The following is a 14,959-nucleotide window of genomic DNA, read 5'->3' as shown; positions in this document are numbered from 1 at the left end:
GGGGCTGTTTTTTGAGGTAGAGGCACCAAAGTTTCAGTATAGCATCTAGTGCCTCTCCCCAAAATACCCCCCAAGTTTCCAAATGATTGTACCAGGGTGTCCAATTCTATGAGCCCCAAAAGAAGGTGCCCCTATCCTTCATTATTTCTTATGCATTATTATGCTTGAGATGTGATGGCCAGAACTTCCTTTGGAGTTCAATGATGCTTGTCACACCCTTGCTCCTGGCTCCGCCCCCAATGTCTCTTGGCCCCACCCCCAAAGTCTCCTGGCTCCACCCCCAAAGTCCTCAGTTATTTATTGAATTGGATTTAAACATATAAACATATGAAGCTGCCTTCTACTGAATCAGACCCTGGTTCCATCAAAGTCAGTCTTTTCTACTCAGACTGGCAGCGGCTCTCCGGGGTCTCAAGCTGAGGTTTTTCACATCTACTTGCCTGGACCCTTTTTAGTTGGAGATGCCGGGGATTGAACCTGGGACCTTCTGCTTACCAGGCAGATGCTTTACCACTAAGAGTCCCACCCACCCTCCCAGAGCCACCGTCCCTTCCCTGACCAGCAGTGGCTCTCCAGGGTCTCAAACTAAGGTTTTTCACACCTATTTGCCTGGACCCTTTTTAGTTGGAAATGCCGGGTATTGAACCTGGGACCTTCTGCTTACCAGGCAGATGCTTTACCACTGAGTATCCCACCCACCCTCCTAGAGCCACCATCCCTCCCCTGACCAGCAGTGGCTCTCCAGGGTCTCAAGCTAAGGTTTTTCACACCTATTTGTCTGGACCCTTTTTAGTTGGAGATGCCGGGGATTGAACCTGGGACCTTCTGCTTCCCAAGCAGATGCTCTACCACTGAGCCACCATCCCTCCCACTTGGCAAGCCTACTCCCAATCATAGGACTTGTCAAACTTTTCTTCTTATGTGACACACGCAAGCCCTTTCGTGCCCCTTCCGTACCCAAAAACTCAGCCAACGATGGGCCACCAAGGAAACTGTGGTGAGCGACTGGGGACGGGGCCTGAACCAAACCCCCTCGCTCTTTGCAACGAAGGCACAGGCAGTGTGCAAAGGCCAGCATGGCGTCATGGTCCAGAGGGTCAGATGGAACCTGGGACCTTCTGCATGCCAAGCAGAGGCTCTGCCGCTGAGCCAGTCTCAGGCAACGACGCGCCACCAAGGGACCCAGGTTCGAATCCCAAGTCTGCTGGGGAAGCTCATCACGAGGCCTGGCGTCAGTCACAGGCTCTCAGCCTTAACCTACCTCACGGCATTGTGGGTGAGGCGGATAAAATGGAGGCAAGGAGAGAGAAATGCAACCCGCTTTGGGCATCCACTGGGGAGAAAGGAGTGGTATCAGCAAGGCAAATCAATCAATCAAGGGGAAAAGAAGTATATTGAAGGAACTGTCTCAATACATTTCAGATTAGAACAGCTTGATGACTGAGCCAAGCAGAAGTTTTTAGAGATATATGTATAATATCCAGGGCTTTTTTTTTTTTTTGTAGCAGGAACTCCTTTGCCTATTAGGCCACACCCCCTTGATGTAGCCAATCCTGGAAGAAGAGCCCTGGAAGCTCCAGGAGGATTGGCTACATCAGGGGTGTGTGGCATTTTAAGAAGGATATAGACAAACTGGAACGGGTCCAGAGGAGGGCGACAAAGATGGTGAGGGGTCTGGAGACCAAGTCCTCTGAGGAAAGGTTGAAGGAGCTGGGGATGTTTACCCTGGAGAGGAGGCAGCTGAGAGGTGACAGGATCACCATCTTCAAGGACTTGAAGGGTTGTCAGATGGTGTGGAATTGTTTTCTGTGGCCCCGGAAGGTAGGACCAGAACCAAGGGGTTGAAATTAAATCAAAAGAGTTTCCGGCTCAACATTAGTAAGAACTTCCTGACCATTAGTGTGGTTCCTCAGTGGAAGAGGCTTCCTCCTTGGGAGGTGGTGGGCTCTCCTTCCTTGGAGGTTTTTAAACAGAGGCCGGATGCCCACCTGACAGCAATGAAGATCCTGTGAATTTAGGGGGAGGTGTTTGTGAGTTTCCTGCATTGTGCAGGGGGTTGGACTAGATGACCCTAGAGGTCCCTTCCAACTCTATGATTCTAATAGGCAAAGGAGTTCCTGCTACAAAAAAAGAGCTCTGAATATCACAAGAATGGAAGGCAAGTAGAGCAAAGGGCTGACCCATACAGAACTTGTGAGGCTCCACCCCACCCCGGTGCAGTAGATGTCTGCTACACAACTTGGGCTGAAATTCAGATTGCCGCAGCAAAATGATCCATGGGGCCATTCATCTGCCTCCCTTTCCTATCGCTTGCCCCATCGCTAAACAGCAAGCGCAGATCAAGTTGCAATGAGTTCCGCTGGCCCCAAGAGAGCTTCTTGCTAGGGCGGATAGCTTCCCCCCCCCCCACTCCCCGTTCCAGTCACACACTTCACCCGTGTTCCCTCCAAGCTGAGTTAGTGTGAGCTAGCTCACAGATTTTTAGCCTCCAGCTCACACCTTTTTTGTCTTCGCTCAGGACGGATGATCCCAGAGCACCCTCATTGATGCAGCAGCTCACCACTTTAATGCCAGTCGCTCACAAAGTAGAATTTTTGCTCACAAGACCCCGCAGCTTACAGGGAAGGCTGCACTTCACTTAAATCTGCCCCATCTGCTCAGCTCCCAGTATGGATAAGTCAAATTCTCCAACTCCCGCCCCCCACTCCCCGCCCTTCAGCAACAAGGGAAAAGATCAGATATCAGCATCCCTCAAGGTTTCTTTTCGGGAAGCGGAGGGCAGGCGCTGCCCATCATGATCCCAGGAGGCACTCAAAATACCTACTCTTGTCCATTAACCAGACAACGCAAAGACTGCAACATTTTCCTCGCCCCTCCCAAAGTCAGGCAAAAGCATATATCGATCCTTTTCCCGGCTGAACGGCTTATGATCCACAGAGGGACGATTTTGGTGCTGTAGTTCTTCAGCCAAATCAGCTTTCCTCTTCCCCCTCTCTTCGTAGGGGATGCAGCGGTCTTGGGCTGGAATTCAGCCCCTCTCTGGGGGCTTGCACACCTGTGAGCCTGAGAGTGGGGAGAGTCTGATGCACTGCTGCAAACCTCACTGCTGTGAAGTATCTGCTGTGTGTCGGCGGGGGGGGGGGGAGGGAGCCAGTTCTTTAGAGCTCACCCGCTTCCTTTTCTCCCCCAATGAAGATGAAGATATTGGATTTATGCTTCTTAATAAACTCTTTCCATTCTCCCTCCCCCCAGCTGCTTTCTAAGGTTGCCAAGTCCAATTCAAGAAATATCTGGGGACTCTGCAGATGGAGCCAGGAGACATTAGGGGTGGAGCCAAGAGCAAGGCTGTGACAGGCATAATTGAACTCCAAAGGGAGTTCTGCCCCTCACATTTAAAGGGACGGCACACCTTTTCAATGCCTGCCTTCCTTCCATAGGAAATTATGAAGGATAGGGGCACCTTCTTTGGGGGCTCATAGAATTGGACCCCCTGATCCAATCTTTTTGAAACTTGGGGGATATTTTGGGGAGAGGCACTAGATGCCATACTGAAAATTTGGTGCTCCTACCCCCAAAAACAGCCCCCGCAGAGCCCCAGATACCCGCAGATCAATTCTCCACGATTTTCTATGGGAATAAATCTCCCTAGGGAATAACAGAGATCCCAGCAGACATTTCCCTCCCCTCCCCCCGCTTTCTGACGACCCTGAAGCGGGGGGAGGGTCTCCAAACCGGGGGATCCCCTGCCCCCACCTGGGGATTGGCAACCCTACTGCTTCCGCCCCCCACCCGCCCCCAGTCCCAACGTGCCCCCTTGCCCCTCCCATCTCAGACCCAAACTTTCTCCACAGAGTCAAGATCCTGGGCGCAGCAGCAACTGGAACTCTGGTAGCGGGACACGGGCAGGTTCTTGTAGACGGCTTTGCTGTAGGGGATGAGGCAGTAGCCCAGCTGCAGGCGACGCGCCACCCGACAGTAGGCAGCCAGCGCCAAGACCAAGAGAGGCACCAGGAGAGCGAATCCCACCACGAGGAGAGCGATGGAGCCGGAGTCATGAAGATGGGCTGTGCAGTACTCGGCCTGGGTGTCCAAGAACTGCAGAGAGAAGGTGGGGGGGATGGAGAGACCACAGTGAGCACGTCAGTAAGGCTTTTGATAAAGTTGCACATACTGTCTTTGCTGACAAGTTGGTAAAATAGGGTTGCCAAGTCCAATTCAAGAAATATCTGGGGACTTGGGGGGTGGAGCCAGGAGACATTGGGGCGAGGCTAAAAACAAGGGTGTGACAAGCATAATTGAACTTCAAGGGAGTTCTGGCCATCACATTTAAAGGGACTACACATCTTTTTAAACGCCGTCCTTCCATAGGAAATAATGAAGGATAGGGGCACCTTCTTTTGGGGTTCCTAGAATTGGACCCCCTGGTCCAATATTTTTGAAACTTGGGAGGTATTTTGGGGAGAGGCACTAGATGATATATACAATTTGGTGCCTCTATCTCAAAAAACAGCCCCCCCAGAGCCCCCGATACCTGCGGATCAATTCCCCATCATTCCCTATGGGAATTGTTCATGGAGGTGCATGATGGTTGTGGGGGACCTCTGGGACCTGGGGATTGGGAAGCCTATGGTAAAATGTGGTTTGGATTCTGTTACCGTTAGGTGGGTCTGTAACTGGTTGACAGAACGCACCCAAAGAGTGCTTGTGAATGGTTCCTCGTCCTCTCGGAGAGGAGTGACAAGTGGAGTGCCTCAAGGATCTGTCCTGGGACCTGTTTTGTTCAACATTTTTATCAATGATTTGGATGAAGGAATAGAGGGGATGCTTATTAAATTGGCAGGTGATACTAAATTGGGAGGGGTTGCAAACACAGAAGACCGAAACAGGATACAGGATGACCTTGACAAGCTGGAAAACTGGGCTAAAACCAATAAAGTGAATTTTAACAGGGATAAATGTAAAGTTCTGTATTTAGGTAGGAAAAATCCAATGCATGGTTATAAGATGGGGGAGGCTTGTCTTAGCAGTAGTATGTGCGAAAAGGATCTCGGGGTCTTAGTGGATCATACGCTGAACATGAGTCAACAGTGTGATGCGGTGGCTAAAAAAGGCAAATGCAATTTTGGGCTGTATCAACAGAAGTCTAGTGTCCAGATCACGTGATGTGATGGTATTGCTTTACTCTGCTCTGGTAAGACCTCATCTGGAGTCTTGTGTTCAGTTTTGGGCACCACATTTTAAGAAAGATATAAACAAGCCGGAACGGGTCCAGAGAAGGGCGATAAAGATGGTAAGGGGTCTGGAGACCAAGTCCTATGAGGAAAGGTTGAAGGAGCTGGGGATGTTTAGCCTGGAGAGGAGGCGGCTGAGAGGTGATAGGATCACCATCTTCAAGGACTTGAAGGGCTGTCCTATAGAGGGGTCTCTGGAGACCAAGTCCTATGAGGAAAGGTTGAAGGAGCTGGGGATGTTTAGCCTGGGAAGGAGGCAGCTGAGAGGTGATAGGATCACCATCTTCAAGGACTTGAAGGGCTGTCCTATAGAGGATGGTGTGGAATTGTTTTCTGTGGCCCCAGAAGGTAGGACCAGAACCAATGGATTGAAATTAAATCAAAAGAGTTTCCGGCTAAACACTAGGAAGAACTTCCTGACCATTCGAGCGGTTCCTCAGTGGAACAGGCTTCCTCCTTGGGAGGTGGTGGGCTGTCCTTCCTCGGAGGTTTTTCAAGAGAGGCTAGATGGCCATCTGACAGCGATGAAGATCCTGTGAATCTAGGGGAAGGTGTTTGTGAGTTTTCTGCATTGTGCAAGGGGTTGGACTAGATGACCTTGGAGGTCCTTTCCAGCTCTGTGATTCTATGAACTTCCTGACATTAGAGCCGTTCCTCACTGGAACAGGCTTCCTTGGGAGGTGGTGGGCTCTCCTTCCTTGGAGGGGTTTAATCAGAGGCTAGATGGCCATCTGACAGCGATGAAGATCCTGTGAATTTAGGGGGAGGTGTTTGTGAGTTTCCTGCATTGTGCAGGGGGTTGGACTAGATGACCCTGGAGGTCCCTTCCAACTCTATGATTCTATGTCAGTGGGTTCTCAAATGCAAGTCGCAAAAGTGCACCTGTGTGCCAGAGCACTTCATCATTCCCCCCCCCCCAGCAGCAGCCAGCAGCTAGAGATGCCAAGTCCACCGAGAAATATCTGGGGACTTCGGGGGTGGAGCCAGGAGACATTGGAGGTGGAGCCGGGCGCAAGGTTGTGACAAGCATAAGTGAACTCCAAAGGGAGTTCTGGCCATCACTTTTAAAGGGACTGCACACCTTTTAAATGCCTTCCTCCACTGGAAATAATGAAGGATAGGGGCACTTTCTTTGGGGGCTCACAGAATGGGACCCCCTGGTCCAGTATTTTTGAACCTTAGAGGGTGTTTCAAGGAGAGGCATTGGCTGCTATGCTGGAAATCTGGTACCTCTAACTAAAAAAACAGCCCCCCCCCCCTCTGAGCCCCAGATAGGAAAGGAAAGGTCCCCTGTGCAAGCACCAGTCGTTTCTGGTGATGTTGCTCTCACAACTTTTGCACAGGAGACTTTTTGAGGGGTGGTTTGCCATTTCCTTCCCCAGTCATCGACACTTCCCCCCCCCCCCCACAGCAAGCTGGGTACTCCTTTGACCGACCTCGGAAGGATGGAAGGCTGAGTCAACCTCGAGCCAGCTACCTGAAAACCCAGCTTCCGCCGGGGATCGAACTCAGGACGCGAGCAGAGCTTAAGACTGCAGTAATGCAGCTTTAACACTCTGCGCCACGGGGCTCTTAAGCCCCAGATAACCCTGGATCAATTATCTATTATATCCTATGGGAATCGGTCTCCATAGGGAACAACGGAGTGCCCAGTAGACATGTCCCTCCTCCCTCCCCCCGCTTTCTGATCACCCTGAAGCAGGGGGAGGGCCTCCAAACTGGGGGATCCCCTGCCCTCACCTGGGGATTGGCTACTCAACCAGCAGCTCCGCGTGCCCAGTCGTAACACCCTGGTCCTGGGTGTTGGGGTGACAAAAGGCAGGCATACTGAAACGTGCCCAAGTAAAGGTGTCTTCCTTAGCCCTCTCTTGGGAAGGGCCAGCCCCCTCCTTAAAACGACCCTTCCCCCTGCGGGTGAGCCCACAGTCTTTATAGATCGCCATTGAAGAGAAAGGTGGGGTAGAAATGAAGTAAACAATGAAGTAAATTCCTGGAAATATTTAGAAGAATTGCAGATTTATACCCCACCCTTATCTCTGTATCAGAGACTCAGAGCGGCTTACAATCTCCTGCATCTTCTTCCCCCACAACAGACACCCTGTGAGGTGGGTGGGGCTGAGAGGGCACTCACAGGACAATTCTTGTGAGAGCTATGCCTGACCCAAGGTTGACTCAGCCTTGCATCCTTCCTTCCGAGGTCGGTCAAATTAGTCCCCAGCTTGCTGGGGGGGAAAGTGTAGATGACCGGGGAAGGCAATGGCAAACCACCCTGTAAAAAGTCTGCCGTGAAAACGGTGTGAAAGCAACGTCACTCCAGAGTCGGAAACGACTGGTGCTTGCACAGGGGACCTTTCCTTCTCTCTGAATCAGACACTCAGAGCGGCTTACAGTCTCCTATATCTAATCCCCCCAGCACAGAAACCCTGTGAGGTGGGTGGAGCAGAGAGGGCTCTCACCGAAGCTATCCTTTCAAGGACAAACTCCTGAAATAGCTACCGTATGTCTAATCCAAGGCTATTCCAGCAGCTGGAAGTGAAGGAGTGGGGAATCAAACCCAGTTCTCCCAGATAAGAGTCCGCGCACTTAACCACTACGCCAAACTGCCTCTCAGTAGCACCTTTAAGATCAACAAAGTTTAATTCAGAATGTAAGCTTTTGTGTGCTTGCACACGTCGGTCATAAAGGTGCGACTGGACTCCGACTTTGTTCCTTTCCAGAAGCGCTATCGCCGTCACCATGATGTCATCCCTGTTAATAACAGTCGGAGACCCATCCTAGGGTTGCCAGCCTCCAGGTAGGACCTGGGGATCTGGAATTACAACTGAGCTATGGAGAGCAGTTCCCCTGAAGACAACGCCTGCTGGAGAGGACTAACGCTATGATATAGCACAGATTTTAGGTAAAATCCCTCCCCAAATCCCCCCTCTCTGCAGACTTTTGCTTCCAAGTCTCCAGAAATTTCCCAGGCTGGAGTTGCCAATCCTACAGCCCCTTGCACTCTTCTTGCTCCCACTTCTTTAAAAAGGCCAGCCCTTTCCAAACCCCTTCCCCCCCCCCCCCCCCCGTAGCTAGGGGCCCAGGCACTTCCTGTAAAAACAGCTCTTCCCCCCACACCCCACACCCCTGCCCCAGGCCATATCTCCCAGCAGGAAGAAGGGGGCAGGGCGGACCATCCTTTCTGGAATGCAGCCTCCAGTTGGCCCGCCCTGCAAGGTTATCAAAGCCCTGGGCTGCTTTGGCATCTGCTTTGTGTCACTGTATGTGGGGAGGAGAAGGAGATCTGGGAGACAGATTCCAGAGTTTCGGGCCCAGCAGCTGCTCTCCCAAGAATCCCCATTTGCAAAGTTCATTTCCCAGTAATGCATTTTACAGGCTGAACTGGGATCCTGCACCTAGGTGGCCGTGCTTTTCTCTCTCCCCCCCCCCCCATGTTTATGACCTACCGCTGTGTACTCTTTCCGGCCACAACTGTTTCTGCTCTCACTGGGTTGCCGGTGAGGCTGTTCTGGAAACAGCAGTTTCTGTCAGAGCTCTCTCAGCCTCGCCTATCCCAGTTTTCCAACTGGGACATTCCTGAGGGCTTTAGAAGAGAGCTTAGGGAGGGTGGGATTTGGGGAGGGGAATGCTACAAAGCCCACCTTCCCAAAGCATCTATTTGCCCTAGGGCAACTGAGCAGAGGTGCTTGCCTCCGCATACGAATCCTGGGCTTTCTTGGTGGTCTCCAACCTTTGATGAGGTTGGATTAGCCTGGGCCATCCAGCAGGAGGAAGAAGAAGAGGAAGAGCAGGAGGGTTGGATTTATGCCCCGCCCTTCACTAACTGAAGGAGAGTGGTTTACAATCTTTCTCTTCCCCTCCCCGCAACAGACACCCTGTGAGGTAGGCGAGTCTGAGTGACAGAAACTGCAGTTTCCAGAACTCCTCTGACAGAGTTTATTTATTTAGTAGGCTTATATTCTGTCTTTTCCCCGTAAACTCAAACGAGTTATGACTGACCCAAGGTCACTCCAGCAGTTGCAGGTGGAGAAGTGGGGAATCAAGCCAGTTCTCCCAGATAAGAATCCACGCACTTAACCAAACTGGCTCTGGAGAACTGTCACAGTTAGATATTTGACTGGAAGAAGGTGTTCTGTAATTCGAGCTCTAGCCAAGTTCTTGGGAATTGCAGGGATAATCTTCGCAGGATTCTTGATGTTCCAAGCACCACTGTCTTCTGGAGTTGGGCTGGTGTTGTTTGCTCTATGCCCAGAATGTCCAGGTGTTTACTAAGACTTCCAGCACTGCTTCAACGGCCCCCCTGACAACTGGCACAATGGTCCTCTCCCCGAGGCACTCTAACTCTGTTCCTAGGTCTTGGTATTTGTGCTCTTCTCCTGTTCTTTCTTGTCTATTCTGTTACCCTGGGATTGCAAGTTGATGGTAAGCCATACTTCTTGCAAGTATAGTTACAACTCTTATCCTGAGGTTCTCTATAGTCAGTTTGAGAAATTTTACTGCAGCCACCTTGGCCACCAATTGCATCCTTTGTTGTGCAAAGTCAACATTTGCTGTTATCACCGGTCTTCCGAATCTTGGTTTTAATGGCTCCTTCTGTCTCTTCACATTCCCCTTTCTGGAGCCACTTTATTTTTGTTATCAACTTTTATTTTCTGTATTGTTATTATTACAATCCGCCTTTCTCACAGGGACCCAAGGCAGATTACAAGAATGATTTAAAAAAAAAATTAAATCAGATCCAAAATTTTAAAGTCTGGTATTGCACGCCGTCCAGAATTGTTTCGTAGTAATTTGACTTCAAATCCAATTGTTGGAAAGGATGTGGGGAAATAGGCACGCTAAAACATTGTTGGTGGGACTGTCCCATAATAAATTCATTTTGGAAATCAGTGATTAAAATTGCTATGGAAATAACAGGCTGGGATATTCCCTTCCTACCTGAGTCGATCCTTCTTAATATTCGGAACGAGAAACCTTGTTCTAATCTGAAATTAGAGCTACTTTCGCTCTTGTTAACGGCAGCTACAATTAACGTGGCACCATGTTGGAAGTCTGACAGAAGTCCCAGTATTCGTCAGTGGTTTGATAAAGTCTGGGATCTCGTGATTCAAGATAAGTTGGCATCCTGCATTTTGAAATATGAAGATCCCTTATTAGCTGGCACCTTTGTCGAAAAATGGTTTGCTTTCCTTGCACATATAAATGAGAAACCATTGTCCAGTTCATCTATCTATCCCAACAAAATACCAGGACTAAATTCCGTATTAAATGGCTGTAAAAGTACGATGTGAAGATGGAAATGTGCGTTAATTGTTTGTGCATGAATTTTTTTTATCTATGTGTCTGTTTTTCATTGCTTCTTTATGCTTTATAATTGTACGTGGTTCTGTTTTTATATGATCAGTACTGGATATGCGGCGTTAACTTTCTAAAAAATAAAAATGGTGAGTTATTAAAAAAAAAAAATGAAACCAGCACGCAAATGGCAAGATGCAACATTTGAATCTACCAGCCCTGAGCTTGTGACCAAACAGATTTGCCTGTTTCCGCCCCCCCCCCACACCCGCCATCAAGGGGATGCGGATGTGATCCACACAAGACCCGCTAAAGCTCAGAGCATTCCACAGTGGCCTCCCACCCCAAATCCCCTTTAGCCAAGACCACCCTAGAGGGACCACAGCTGCTAGGATGACTTCAGAGGGGGGGAGGCGAAAGGGGGGGAGAATATCTGGAGGTCACGTGGGGGTAAATAGCGAACAAAATTCCAGGGCTTAGCAAGATTTTTGCCTGTTGATCCTTTGGGAGAGGTGGGGGATGAGGGGCAAAAGGAAGCATTCCTGAAATGTCATAGAAATGGGTACTGGATTTAGCCAACAAGCAACCAAACTTGCCTGGCTTTAAAGGGATTAAAACAGCAGCATTACCTTGCTGAAGGCATTCTCGTACAAGAAGGAGAACAAAAACTGCAGATTTATACCCTGCCCTTCTCCCTGAATCAGAGACTCAGAGTGGCTTACAATCTCCTATATCAGGGGTGGCCAATGGTAGCTCTCCAGATGTTTTTTTTGCCTACAACTCCCATCAGCCCCAGCCAGCATGCCCAATGGCTGGGGCTGATGGGAGTTGTAGGCAAAAAACATCTGGAGAGCTACCATTGGCCACGCCTGTCCTATATCTTCTCCCCTCACAACAGACACGCTGTGAGGTGGGTGGGGCTGAGAGGGCTCTCAGAGCAGCTGCCCTTTCAAGGACAACCTCTGCCAGAGCTATGGCTGACCCAAGGGCATTCCAGCAGGTGCAAATAGAGGAGTGGGGAATCAAACTCGGTTCTCCCAGAGTCCACGCACTTAACCACTACACCAAACTGGCTCTCAGAGGGGCAAGCTGGCCTGGAACAACTGGCACCTTGAGCATATGCAGAGTGCCTTTCTCATCAATGACAGACAGGCTGTCCAAACCTGCGCCGAATTTCCTCCCTTTGAAAATGACTCCCCCCTCCAAAGGTCCCAACATGATCTTCTGGCTCAGTTTTGGGTTGGTGGGAACGAGCTGTGTAGGGTTGCCAAAACCCAGGTGGGGGCAGGGGATCCCCCGGTTAGAAGCTCTCCCCCCACTTCAGAGTCATCAGAATACGGTGTGTGTGTGTGTGTGTGGAATGTCTGCTGGGCATTCCATTATTCCCTATGGAGACCGATACCCTTAGGGTATAATGGAGAATTGATCCGCGGGTATCTAGGGCTCTGTAGGGGCTGTTATTTGAGGTAGAGGCACAAAATCTTCAGCATAGCATCTGCCACCTCTCTTCAAAAGACTCTCCAAGTTTCAAAAAGATTGGACCAGGGGGTCCAATTCTATGAGGCCCAAAAGAAGGTGCCCCTCCTTCATTATTTCCAATGGAGGAAAGGCATTTAAAAGCTAAGCTTTAAATATAGCCAGTACTCCGTCTGGCGTTCAGTTATGCTGGTCGCAGCCTTTCTCCTGGCTCCACCCCCCAAAGTCCCCAGATATTTCTTGGATTGGACTTGGCAACCCTAGAACTGTGTGGTTCAGAGTGCTCAGGAATAAGAAAACTGCCGGGGTCATTCAAGACTGGTGTAACAGAGCCCTGGGTTCAAATCTTCGCCTAGGGCCACTCCCTTGTCCTTGCGTATCTGTAAAAGGCAACCCAGAACTGGACCGGAGGATTGGAAGCTATGAGTATTTTGTTCAGGATGGGGAGGTATTGCTTGCCAGAGTTGGCAACCCCCAAGTGGGGGAGGGGGGGTAGAGATTTCCCAGAATCATGATTGGTTTTCCAGAGTAAGACCAGTCACCTTGATTGCTGTGAAGGGTGGAATCTACGGCACTGTGCCCCACTAAAGTCGCTCCTCCCGCACTCCACCCAGAGATCTCCAGGAATTTCCCAACATGGAGTTGGCAACAATGGGAAGCAGCCGTTTGCTCTGAATGGGAGGGGACTAAAGAGCTCAGAGGGACGACCGGGGTGTAGGTGAAGATCTAGAAGAGACAGCCAGCAATTTAAAAAACCCGTCTCCTCTTGTCTAACAAAGCAGCTCGAATTCACTTTATCTGGCAGGATTCAAATTTGGGGGGGGGGGGGAGAAAGGACAGTGAGCCACGTCCTGGGGAGGAAATGTGTCACACTCCCTCCCCCCCCCCCCCCCGCCTGGATTTTAAAAGCAGCTGAAGGTCCAGACAGACCAACCCGGGCAATTCCACCAACGCTCCTGCACTTAAAACAGTTTAAAAAGGAACGAGAGAGAGAGAGATGTGAGGCAGAACCTGCCATTGTAGTCTCTGTTGTCACTAGGTAGCTTTAGATTTTATACATTTTAAATTGGTCTTTTATTGCTTATACTGTTTTACCTCGGAAGGATGGAAGGCTGAATCAACCTCGAGCCGGCTACCTGAAAACCCAGCTTCCGCTGGGATCGAACTCAGGTCATGAGCAGGGAGCTCAGACTGCAGTACTGCAGCTTTACCACTCTGAGCCAGGGGGCTCTTTAAAAGGTAAAGGCAGTCCCCTGTGCAAGCACCAGTCGTTTCCGACTCTGGGGTGACGTTGCTTTCACAACGTTTTCACGGCAGACTTTTTACGGGGTGGTTTGCCATTGCCTTCCCCAGTCCTCTACGCTTTACCCCCAGCAAGCTGGGTGCTCCTTTGACCGACCTCAAAAAGAAGGATGGAAGGCTGAGTCAACCTCGAGCCGGCTACCTCAACCAGCTTCCGCTGGGATCGACAGCTCGTGAGCAGAGGGCTCCGAAGGGCGGGTTAAAAATAAATAAATAAATAAAATAAATAAATAAATTTGGGGGGGGGTGCTCAAAGAGGCTGTAGATTTCCCCTCCCAGGGCTTGGGTCTGGAATCTCGGTTTCCGTTATTCAGCGGGGTTAGAAAGACACTTTGAACATGCTCAGAGAAACTGCCGCATCCTTTGGCATCGGCACATCACATCTCAGAGATCGGAGCACGTATCCTAGGAATCCAACCCTTGCATTTGTAGCATGCGCTCTCTCCTACATACATGCACCCCCAAAGTGCATTTCTGCTAATGCTCCTCAATACACACCTGCACCCCGCTGCTGTCTTCCCAGGCCTGATCCTTTCCGGCAATGTTTGTGGTCCCCAAGAATAGTTTTGTAGCCTCAGCAAACTGGGGAGGGGAGGGGGGAGCTATAAGATGGGTGAAGCAGGGCTTACCTTGGAATGGCACAGGAACCCGAATCCCAGAAGGATCCCTGCGGGGAACAGGATGACCCCAAAGATGAGCCCCACCAAGAGAAGATTGAGGAGGCCCACCAGCAAGTTCTGGAGCGTGACCAGCACCGCGCAGGCCCAGCAGTCCAGAGAACCCCGCAACTCTAAGGCCCCTTCCCCGGCGTATGGTGGGGGTGGCAGGGGGGAGGCCTCCGGGCCACTCTCCAGATCCGGGGACCCCGGCACGGCTCTCGGGCAGCGACTGTCTAAGCCCATGTTGCAGTCCGGCGGCCTTCTCCTGCTGGGGCAGACAATGTGGGAACAGTGGCAGGCTCTGGTCCTCTTTCCCAGACACTCCCCGCTCTCTTCCTGCAAAACTCTGACTGGGCTGAAGTTAGCAGCATCCTTTACACCCTCCCAGGCATCTCCACCCCCTGCTGCTGAGCCAGCCTCCCAACTCTCCTGGATAATCTAGGAATGCCACACACACACACAGCCAGCACCAAACACAACCAAACCACACCATCCAAGGAGGGCTGCACGTCCCCAAAGCTGGGGGGGGGGGAGGGAGAAAAGCTCTCCCAGGCCCTCAAATTCCAAAGATGCTTCTCTTTTTAGAGTCAGACACATCACAGCACCGCCCCACTAGGTCCTGACAATAGGGGGCAAGCTCTCTAACACAGCCTAGGCCCACAGGCGGCAAGGGGTTGCCAACTCCAGGTTAGAGAATACCTGGAGAATTGGGAATGCAGCTTGCGGAGGGGCCTCCGTGGGGCACGACGCCCTTGAAGTCCATCCTCCCCAGCAGCCGTTTTCTCTCCGTAGTCCAGAGATCAACTGTGACTGATCCCCAGTTTCTCACCTCGAAGGAGAAACCAGGAAGACAAACCGTGAAAACTTAAGAAGAAAACAAACGAATCCAAATTTATACAATTTTTTTTAAAAATACATCTTTTTAGTATCTCTACCAATACAATATTACAAACCCTCAACATAGATCACGTGCAAAGTCCATGTACTGCGTAAACTAGG

At 50.6% G+C, this 14,959-nt stretch overlaps 1 protein-coding gene across 1 annotated transcript; it reads right to left on the bottom strand.

The window, feature by feature from the left end:
* Positions 1–1,378: 1,378 nt before the first annotated feature.
* Positions 1,379–14,203, bottom strand: TMEM88 (transmembrane protein 88). The gene is made up of 2 exons (XM_060255789.1): positions 13,931–14,203; positions 1,379–4,095 (listed from the first exon to the last, which is right to left on the bottom strand). Exons 1-2 carry the CDS (start codon positions 14,201–14,203, stop codon positions 3,829–3,831), a joined length of 540 nt encoding a protein of 179 aa, XP_060111772.1. The 3' UTR covers positions 1,379–3,828.
* Positions 14,204–14,959: the final 756 nt, after the last annotated feature.

The sequence above is a fragment of the Heteronotia binoei genome, chromosome 15 (genome assembly GCF_032191835.1).
Source record: "Heteronotia binoei isolate CCM8104 ecotype False Entrance Well chromosome 15, APGP_CSIRO_Hbin_v1, whole genome shotgun sequence".
Lineage (NCBI taxonomy): Eukaryota > Metazoa > Chordata > Lepidosauria > Squamata > Gekkonidae > Heteronotia > Heteronotia binoei.
Note: the sequence above shows the minus strand (reverse complement) of the source record. Positions and strands in the feature narration are given on the sequence as shown.

Coding starts and splice junctions, on each gene's coding strand:
- TMEM88 (XM_060255789.1), bottom strand. CDS start 14,203: ATGGGCTTAGACAGTCGCTGCCCGAGAGCCGTGCCGGGGTCCCCGGAT. Junction 4,096..13,930: donor GGTTCCTGTGCCATTCCAAG/GTAAGCCCTGCT, acceptor TTCTCTCTGCAG/TTCTTGGACACCCAGGCCGA.